Source organism: Merops nubicus, unplaced genomic scaffold, assembly GCF_000691845.1.
Source record: "Merops nubicus isolate BGI_N331 unplaced genomic scaffold, ASM69184v1 scaffold29210, whole genome shotgun sequence".
In the NCBI taxonomy this organism is placed as follows: domain Eukaryota; kingdom Metazoa; phylum Chordata; class Aves; order Coraciiformes; family Meropidae; genus Merops; species Merops nubicus.
The window spans coordinates 10,715-21,063 of NW_008585317.1; the positions used below are offsets into that span (position 1 = coordinate 10,715).

The following is a 10,349-nucleotide window of genomic DNA, read 5'->3' on the forward strand; positions in this document are numbered from 1 at the left end:
GCACTGACGGTGGGAAAGAGCAGTTTCCACAGAAATCCAGCCCAAAATGGCATCTTTGAACTTTCTCCCGTGTTGATAACAGGGGCAGCCCACCTCCTTCCCTGCTGCTGGGAGCCCTCAGCGTGTGGCAGGAGCGAGCTGGTGTGGAGAGCTGATGGAGCGACCACTGTTGTGTTGGGAAGTGGTGGAGGGGCAACACCCCTTGCTGAAGTGAGTGCTCATGATGCATGTGGGGGCAGCAAGTCTGCTTCTCAGGGCCGTCTCCTTGAGAGATAAACCTTCCCCCGAGGTGCACCACAACCCCAGCTCCTCGGCAAGACACACCACGTGGTGTAAATCGTAACCCAGCAGAGCTGTGTGGCTGGGATGAGGATCTTGGGGAGGTGCAAAAGCAACATTGGTAAGTAAGCAGTGGGCTGAAAATGAGTTAGCAGTGTAAGTAAGCAGGGGAGGGCTTGTACAAGTGTGCAAAGATGGGCACCCCAGAGAGGGTATCCCAGCATGATGGATGATTCACATTAGGAGCTGTTGGCATATGTTTACAAATTTGGTAGCTCACAAACTCCCACTGCCATCATCTTCGGTAGAAAGAAATGTAGGTTTTATTCTGCTTTCATCCCCCTTAACCTCTCTAGTCCCTGGCATTTTTTCCTCACACTGCTCAGATGTTTAAGACCCCTCATGCTTCTCCCAACTACCAGCTGCAGGATGTCAGTGCAAGCATCTGTGTTGGTAAGACTCTACTGTAACTGGAGTGGCAGAGAAAAGAAAGTAAGGCAATGTATGAGCTCAGGAGAGAGAAGTACAGAATCAGCACTGAGTCACCTAATTGCTGGAGGTGGAGACCTGTTTGTAGTAAAAGATGAAAGGAGTTCTTAATTCCCCTTCCAAAGATAAGGAGCCCTCCCTGTCTGTTGTGCATATGGGTTTTAGTGTACAAGCATCCTGTGTATAAACAAGACTTGGGACTGCAATTAAGCAAAAGGAAGTTAAAACTTTTTACAATGTCAGCATCACCCCAGCTGATTAAAAATAAAATAATCTGTTAAAAATTAATAGGTCTGGGAGTCCAGAGACCTTGGTAATAAGCAGTGAGTTTCCCTTCTGTATCAAGTCACTTTTTCCATTTTCTAATATTTGAATAATTCCTTGGAGTCTCCTAAACTGCACAAGCCTGAAATCATGATAATTCTAGTGCTGAATGGGAGGAAGATGTTTACCCAGCAACCTGCTGTCTCCTTCCCTGAAGCGTTATCTGACCTACTACCAACACACAATGCTGGTTTTGGAACCATAATCCCTTCAGCAGACAGGATTGCTAGAACTCTACAAACAATCCACACCCCTTTAGAAGCAAACCCCTACTCTCTCTCTAACCCTTTCAATTTCTGAGAAAAACATGGTGGCAGGAAAAGGCCTGATTTTTAATATCTTCTGGCAGGTGTGGACCCTGCTCAGGTAGAATTGTCAGAAGCAGAGCTGATTTCTCCCAATAACAGCTGCTGGTACAACACCCAAGGGCTCTGTCACACAGAGCTGTGCACAGAGCAATAGGGAAGAGTGCTGACTTCATTAAAAGGCAGAGTAAATCTCCAACCTCAGCAGCAAGAAATTCAAAATCCATCTCACCCAGCTGTACTGCTGCAGAGATGATCTGTGATGGGGGTTGTACAAGTTCTTCCCCTGCATGAGATGTCATAGCCCACCTTAGCCTAAAGTGAGCGTGGTGTTCCTGGTGTTCCTGTCTCTACACAGGCTGCAGGATAAAGGCTGCTAAGTAAAACTGGTGCTGGAAGGAAATGCAGCCTGGTTTGACTTACTGGTAAGTGTATTTTTATTTTTCTTTCTGGGTTTCAGAAAGCTTCTTAGCACATGACAAGACATGGAGCAGAGTCTTCCTCGAGGTTTGTAAATAAAAATTAGCAATCTTTTTTTTTTCCTCAGAAAAAGTGTTGCCATTTGCTCTATAGCTGCTGTTTTCCAATTGTTTACCCAAGCTAAGCATAGATGTGTTTTATCATGAAAAAGCTGCAGATGTGAGTTTCTCTTATGAGCTAGAATCTATCCTAGTTCTATAGGAATGGACAATAGGAGCACTTGAAAAATTCAGCAAAATGGACCTGCCTCTGGCTTCAACCAAACAGAAAGTCAGCTTTTTAGTGTGACTGTTGAAATCAAACAGGTACCCCATCTATAGAAGAAAGTTTGTAATGTTAAGGATGACCAGCTTTTGACTTCTTAAATACAATCTTTTGCTCTAGACATCAAAATGCAATAGGTAATCAGAGAACTCTGGTTTTAGAATGGAGATATGGACAAGGTCAAAACAAATGTCCCTTAAAACCAGTCTTCATCAGCTTTAACCACTCTGGCTCTAAAAGCAGCATGCAACAACTTGCTTTCAGTCACTGTTTTGTTTTTAAAAATGTTTCCTTATGTAGGCATGATCTGGAGTTTTCTTAAAAGACAGAACCCTTCAAAAAAGAACAAATGCACTTAATGTTTACTTAGAAAAACAAACCACTTTATTGAAAATTTCACTTTTTAACAAAATATTTGACAGTGTTAAAGCAAAGATTTTGTGCCCTATTTAACAGCTAACCCATTCTTTTCACTGTAATGTTTCTTTTTATCCTCTCAAGAAAGACTTCATGACAGGTAGCAGAAAAAATACTCTCCTCCTGAAGAAAACTGCTTAAGCACTGCTCCCTCAGAGCAAAAGAAGTCTTCAGTAACAGTCAGCTTCATTATCCTCTGTGGTCCCCACAGTAGCAAGGATGTCCTGTAAGAGGGACTGAGGGCTCCTCTCCACATGGTCACTATATCTGTTTAGCTCAACATATAGCTTTATTATGTCTATTGTACCCAAAGCTAGCATCATGCTCTCTGGATCTTCAAAATCCACTCCATCTTTGGGCAAGCTCTGGGCCAGAGAACCCTGCCTTAGTGTCCTTTCTAACCAGGCAATGCTGTGTCCTGTGGGTAAATCTACAGTCTTGTCTAAATCCTCTGGGACACCACATGGGTAGAAAACACCACGTAAGGTCACCAGTATCTGAGAGGCTTTCTCACCTACCGGCTGGTCGCAGTCACACAGAGACCAGAACACAAAGCTGAACAGTTTTGCTCGGCACAGTATCTGCAGTGACTCTTTTCTGTGGACAGAACTAGTGACTGCAGGTGAGGCAGGATCAGCTGGGCACTTGGGAAGGCCAGGATGGCGAAACACCTGATGACAGAAAGCTTCAATCAGTTTCAAACCACCAAGTCTGACTTCCCAGTCTAAGTCATGCTCCACAGTCTGGATCACACTAGAGACAAACTGCCCTGTATCCTCCAGCTGACCAGTACAGCCCTGGTTCAGCCACTTGCTGAAGATGCTGATCACAGCCCTCCTAGGAAAGCCCTCTGGGTCCGTTGACAAGATCTCTTGAAGCTTTGCTACAGTGTTCTAAATGCAAAAAGACACAGAGAAAGCACAATGAGGGGAGGGACAAGCAAAAAAACAAGACCAGTGGATGTAAAACTATCTATTCTTTTAATTATTAGTTGTGAAATCTGCCTGAGACTGCAAATAACTTGTGAAGAAAGTTTTAAGTATCACAGCAGTACACTGATGTGTAATTCTGCTTGATTCTGCACTGGGCTCCATAAAGTCATCATACCTCTTTATTATACTGATTCCCCATGACAGATGCCTCTGGGGCAAAGTAAGTAATGAAGGCCAAGTGTCCCACTGCAGTCACGGCACTCGCTCGCACGTAGCTCTCTGGATCCTCCAGCAGATCTTCTGTAAGCCTCGGCACCTCTGAGGACAGGAGGGACTGCCTGAACTCATCCCAGTCTGTAAACAGGACAGCAACCCAAAGAAGTGAGGCTTTATTCTCTCAGAGCACGAAGCTGTTTCCAATGCAAACAGTCCTTTGCGTCACGCAGGGATGCCCACTGACTGCAGGGACAGCTGCCAGTGAGCTGAGCCACTGCAGAGAGCAGGCACTGCTCACAGGAGCACAGACTCCCTGTGTCAGGCTCCCCGTTCTCCAGCAGCTTGGTGACTTTCAGGAAAGCCCTGCTAGACACTAGAACTTGGAAAAATCCATTTACAGTTATTCTAGCAGCAAGAAAAAACTTTCTCCGGGCAAGTGGGGACATGGTTTCAGCCTCAATCAGCTGACACCTCTGCTTCAAGGAGGAAGAAATAGTCTTCCTTTCTTCTTGTCAAAGCATATGGCAAAGAAAGCAAAGGCAGCACTGAAAGGGGCTGCAGGGTAAGCTGCTAATGCAGCTGAGCGTGCTGGATGCTTCCTTTGTGACCTGGGGACAACAGCAGCTGAAAACATCCCCTCTCTCCTGACACTGCAGAGTTCCTGTAGGAGCATTAACATTGCCTTAGTGCTACCTGCTCCAATGCCTGAGCTACCAGCACAGTGGAAAATCAGTAATTAATCCAAAGCAGATCTGGGCTTTTAGCCTCCTGAATCCCAGCCCCCAGCCTGCTGAGTGAAACCAAACAGACTCTGCTGCGGAGCAAACTGAAAAAAGGGAAAGTATCATCTGTCATTAAGTGTGGTCACCTGCTCTGACATACATGTCTCTGTGTATGACTCTCTCAACACCCCTCAGTTTACCTCACCAAAACTGCCATTAAGGAGGGTTCAGCAATTCCAGTTCAACAAAAAGGCAGGATAAGTTTATTAATCTTTGTCAGATTCTGAGATTAAAATCTTGATGCTTCTTTCTTCTCTTAGCCCTCCAGTTACAGGTCAGAGGATACTTCACAAGCCTGACTGACTTCCATGATGTTAAAAGAAATACTGTTAAATCTCTGTACCTACCTCTCAAGTGTTCAATCAGGTCAGTGAGGAACTCCAGAGAAGAATCTCTTACTTCCCAATAAGGACTGCACAAATGCTTCTGCAGCACCAGAAAGATATCTGTAAAAGTCAGGTCAGAAGCTTGAATGAACATGAAAGTCGACAAGCCTTCCTGAAGCAATCACTGTACAAACTCTACAACATTTTATCTGATAGAATCACTTTCCCTGCTGCTCTCTGCTTCTCTGAATTCTTCAAAACACAGCTAAACATACGTGCAGTACAAGTGCAAACAAGTGAATGTTAAATGCTTTGAGCAGGCAAGGTAGGCAAAAGCAGATTTTATATATTCCAGTAGCTGCTGTTGGTCCCAACTCAAATAGTTTCATTACCTTCCAAAATTTTCTGAGTTTGTTGCTGCTGACCATTGGAGCAAGACAGTTCCTGCAAATGCACTGACCACTTGGATGTAGCTTGAAAAGTTTTCTTTAAAACCTGAAGTGACATAAAGCAGATTTACTTTGCTGCAGGAGGAAGCATTGTTGCCTTTATGCTAAATAAAATCTGGTTTAGTCTCCAATCTGCAGAGAAATCCTCAGAGTAAAGTAGTACATAGGCTTCCTTAATAGAAGCATGGCACAAATAATTTGTGCTTATTTAACATTTCTAACAAACCCCTAGAAAATGCCTGTTCTCAGCATAGTATTACAAAATTTTAGTATGTCCAGCTTTTGATTTACACTTTTAAGAGTCATTCAAACAAAGCAAGAAAACTGAACCAAACGAAACCCCTTAATGCAAAGAATTAAATACTTAAGGGCAATGACAAGTTGAGTATGTGGGTGCTGCCCCTAGACATGATAGCTCCTGTCTTTTTAGGAACACTCAACATATTGCCACGTCACTTACTAGAATTTTAGTGATTTCCTGCAAACCACCCAGGACCAAGACAACTCTCCTACATTCTCTAATACAAACTGTGCTAAGAAACAACTATTGTTGGACAGTTTCTCAAAACTACATCCTACTGCAGCAAGCTAATAGACTTAGAGCTCTCCTCAGTTCTGCACTCACAGTGGGGCTGGTGTTTGGATTCCTCAGGTATGCCAGAAGGACATCAAATAGACTTCCTATCAGTGTGTCACAGCCTGAAACATGGAAAACAAAACTAAAGGACAAATAACAAGAGAAGGAGCAGCTGAATCACAGTTTAACTGCTGAAATACAGAAAGACAGAGGATTGTAAAACTGTTTTGGAGAAGGAAGCAAGCACAATCCTCAGAGTAAAGGGGAAACCTCCAATTTCTCCCAACCACTAAAGCCTTTTTAATTACAGTATTACCTGCCCTGATTCATCAACAGAAAGTAAGGTCAGCCAAGACAACAGGAAGAACTGGAAAAAATGAGTAAGTTTCAGAAGCAGAAGTGACTATCTCCATTCAGAAAGATCAGTGTAGGGGAATGAAAAACTCTGCACTGGCAGAATGGCCAAACATTTCCAAAGTGAAAGGAAGGAGTGCAAAGATGAACCCACCGTTTCGGTCCGAGAGTGCCGCTAGGACACCAAGAGCTGCCGTCTGCACCCTGCAGCTGTCGACCAGGATTCGGCTGATGGTGCTTCCCAGAGGAGAGGCTGGGCTCAGCAGCCCACTGCAGAGCTGCAGGGTTGTCAGGAGAGAGTGCAGCAAAGGTGTGCAGGGCAAATCTATTTGGACACGATGCTAATGGGAGTGAGAAAGGAGAAAAAAGTTTCCAGCAGAAGTCCCCAGTGTGCGTGCAGCTTTTGGTCAGGAGGCAGCAAAAACTGCCATTTCTAGTGTTCTGAAAGTACCACCATGCTAATAACAGCAAACAAATTATCTTCCTCTCCCCCCAGAGCTATTGCACAGATGGAAGGAGATTCTTCTTACTTCTTGGGAACACAGTTCAATTGATGTTTTTCACCAGATCAATAATTGCAGCAGAAGTAAGGTATGGCAGCTTGTGAAGATGGATTTAAAACTAAAAGCAGTCCCTCTTTACAAGCCTCAGTATTCCTCTCTTTTCCTATTTGAAATCTACTGTGCTAGATTTCTTTACAATATAGAAGCCCTCGCTGTCAACTCCTTCCCCCCTTCAGTTAATCTCTACTGCAAAAGCCTATAACCAATCTTAACACTGTCTTTTAAGGGCAAATTTGATCCTCAGACTTTTTTCCTTCTCTGAACGTTACCCAAGACAGCAGCTCCTCCAGATGCGTAAGGGTCTGAAACAGAAGACTAGCACAAGATGACTTGGAGGACAGAAGACCTTCAACAGTGACAGGGTCACCAACAGACTCATCCAGCAAACCTAGGGGACCAAAGGAGAGAAGAGCTTGGGCTGTTAGTGAATACAAAGGACTGTGACTTTTAATCAAGATATTCAGTATGATTATGCCTTCAAATCCAACTGTCACTAGGATGCTGTACCTTACCATGAACACTGCTACTGTCCTTGATGATTTCTACTCTTATTCCTCAAGTTTTATCTGCACCAGACACTAGAAGCCCTGGCATGCAGACTAGCCTCTAACTGTTCTATCACAACTGTACCTGTGTATTCCAGAGGCTGGGAGGCTGCTCTCATGATACAGTCCATTGGCTGAAGCAGAACAGTCAGGGCCTGATTCCTCACATCTTGGGGGCTTCAAGGAGGAAACAGCAGTTACAAAACAACAATTCAATTCCTTCCCAAATACCTGTTCCCAAATGCTGAATAGAAAAATATTTTTCATGAAGGCATTTAAACAAGGCAGTAATGACAGAGCAATGAAAGTATTATCACAGCTGAAGCCTTCTTCTAAGTTTCTCTGGCTAACTGAAAGCAGAGGAGAAATGGCTCTGGAGTTTAGAAGCAGCATTATCAAGCTATGCAAATAGAGTGGGATTCTGTGTAAGAGGGCTCAGAGAGGCATTTCTTGTCAACTAAATGGTGTCTTTGTATCTTAAGACACCAATCTATCTTAGCCTGTATATTGGTGTCCATACATGCTGCAATCTGATGATTTCCTGATGCTTTTTCACTACCTAAAGGGGAGTTATAGAGTAGATGCAGACAGACTTCTCAGAGGTGCACAACAAGACAAGAATCTTAAAACTACAAAAGGGCAGATTCCAGCTCGATACACATGAAATATTTTCATAGTGAAATTAAAGTGGTTAAGCACTGCAACAGGTTGCCTGGAGAAGCTGTGGAATCCTCATCCTTGGGGATACTTGAAACTTGGATGCTGAGCAACTTGATCTATGTTTCAAGTCAGCACTGCACTGAGCAAGAGGCAGAATTAGATCACTTCTGCAGATTCCTTCTAGCCAAAGTTATTCTACAACTGCCAACAGAGTCTCCAGATGCACACTTCTGCTGAGCAGAAGTAAAAGCTCTTATGCTAGTCAGTGTTTTTGTGAAAGAGAAAACTGAGCAGACACTACTGGATTTGACAGGCAGTCAAATTGTGTCCTTCTTAGTTAACCTTGGCAGTATAAAGTTAAAAGAGTTTGCTATTGCTACCTGAAATTGGTTGGCTGTAGACAAGATGCCAGTGTATACACACAAACATAATATTTGCTCCTTTCATTTCGTGCTCTTTGAAACTGTGTTATTCTTACTGTCAGTGTCTGAAGTTTGTTAGTTACTGGCACAGTTCTTGCCAGCCAGTCCTACACATAGATGCAGTAGAAAATGCAGTGAGGGGAACGAAAAACAGTTCTTGAAAAGACACCAGTGGTATTAGTACAGATGCACCTGCAGAGTGCAAAAATTTCATTGCAGTAAGTCCTACCATTTGTAGATCTTGAGAAGTCTCACTGCCAAACGACCTACTTGTACTGGGGCTAAGTGTTGCAGAGCAGAAGTCACTAATGTCCAAAAATTGCCTTCAGAGTCACGAATTACAGGGGACCTGAGAAGAAAGAAGTGTAAGTAGCATGTCCTATTAGACAGTGGAAACCAAGCATCTCTCAGCAGTGGATCCAAGGGCCCAGAAGTTCTTTACCATGCCATACTACACAGAAGATTTGCCAGCATGTGCTGTGCTTGAACATTCTCTTCCATCAAAAAGGATTCTATTTGCTTTGCTAGGCTTAACCAAAGTACTTCAGTCCACGAAGCACAGCAGCTGTCAAACAAACTAGTTAATAGTTTTAATGACTGCTCGACGTGAGAGGCAGAGCTGGACCGAAGGGAATCTTCTATGTGCTTTATAATCATTTGGGCACATGCTGGCCAGTCACAGTCCTTTGCACTGACAGGTTGGGTCATCTCAGTCTCTACAGAGAGGGTGAGCATATCCACCAGGAGCTGCCTGGCAGCTGAAGCCACAAACAGGCTGGGATCCTCTTGCAGAGTGAAGACCACGTCAATGCCTCCTGTGTGAAAACAAAACAAGTCACTGGAGGGAAAAACAAAAGCCTTCCTATTGTGAGGTGGAGCCTTGTTGCACTCCAGCCACGTATTATTCCAACTCCAGCACCACACAGATTTAAATAGTGTGGTGGGACTTTTTTATAGTGTTTCCTTTTTTAGTCTCTATGGCATTTCAAAGTCAGCCAGACCTTAACAACAAGCAAACAAAAGAAGAAAGTAAAATTGTTTTCAGATCTTCAGGTGTTTTAATAACTTAGGACTTCAATACAACATTAATATTGTAGAAGAGTTGACATCACACATCTGTATTTGGGGAAGGAGCCTGTGCCATCATCTCTGGGCACAACCAGTAGGAAAAACATGAACTGCAGTGCCAGCCTTACTCTACCATCACACAGACAGCACAGCATGCTGAACCTTACTGTCAATACAGATTTTTAAAAATCTAACCAGGTACTCATTAATCTCTTAAAACACAGATTTTTTAGGCTCCTTTGTGTGTGGGATCTAAAGTTGGTGTTAGCAGCAGAATTCACACACTTGTGTAACAACAACGGGACTGCAAATCTGTGTATTAAGAGATTAATGAGTACCTGGTTAGTTTTCCTGCACTAAAATCACAATGAAACGTACTTTTTAGTAAGAATAACAAAGAAGAATAGAGAGGGATTTAATAAGCTATTTTTATCATTTGTTTCCCAAGATGTGCCTCTTTCCCCTCTAAAAAGGACATCATCTTCAGTGCTTGAAAAACAAAGAAGAAATTACATGCCTAAGGAATTTAAACCCCCACCATTTTCTGGCGACTTCGGTGTTTCTGACAAACGCCTTATTTTGGTTTTAAATAGATGAAAACTCCTGTCTCTACCCTTTGCCATCAGGCTGGCAGGGCAGGGGGAGGGCGGCCCTGGGGGTGTGGCAGCCCTGGAGCACTCACCGCCGTGGCAGAGCAGGCGGAGGGCGGGCTGGTGACACATCATGCTGCGCACGCCGCTCGTCCAGCCGCTCCGCACCGACGCGTCCTCCCACAGCGGCACCGCCCCGCCGAAGAGCCTGCCCAGCAGCTGCTCCTCCTGAGGCCAGAGAACACACAGGGAACGGTAAGCAAAGGGGCTGCAGGGGACTGGAGGGGGTGGGGTGTTCACCCGCGCC

At 44.1% G+C, this 10,349-nt stretch overlaps 1 protein-coding gene across 1 annotated transcript in view; it reads right to left on the reverse strand.

The window, feature by feature from the left end:
• Positions 1–2,728: 2,728 nt before the first annotated feature.
• BRAT1 (BRCA1-associated ATM activator 1) overlaps positions 2,729–10,349 on the reverse strand; it is a gene marked incomplete at its 5' end in the record, with an annotated part of 8,481 nt that continues 860 nt past the window's right edge. The window contains 11 exons of the mRNA XM_008947244.1: positions 2,729–3,451; positions 3,666–3,844; positions 4,836–4,934; positions 5,207–5,309; positions 5,889–5,962; positions 6,349–6,535; positions 7,027–7,145; positions 7,388–7,479; positions 8,614–8,733; positions 8,827–9,199; positions 10,135–10,270. Coding sequence (XP_008945492.1) covers positions 2,729–3,451; positions 3,666–3,844; positions 4,836–4,934; positions 5,207–5,309; positions 5,889–5,962; positions 6,349–6,535; positions 7,027–7,145; positions 7,388–7,479; positions 8,614–8,733; positions 8,827–9,199; positions 10,135–10,270 — 2,205 coding nt within the window. The remainder of the gene's footprint in view (positions 3,452–3,665; positions 3,845–4,835; positions 4,935–5,206; positions 5,310–5,888; positions 5,963–6,348; positions 6,536–7,026; positions 7,146–7,387; positions 7,480–8,613; positions 8,734–8,826; positions 9,200–10,134; positions 10,271–10,349) is intronic.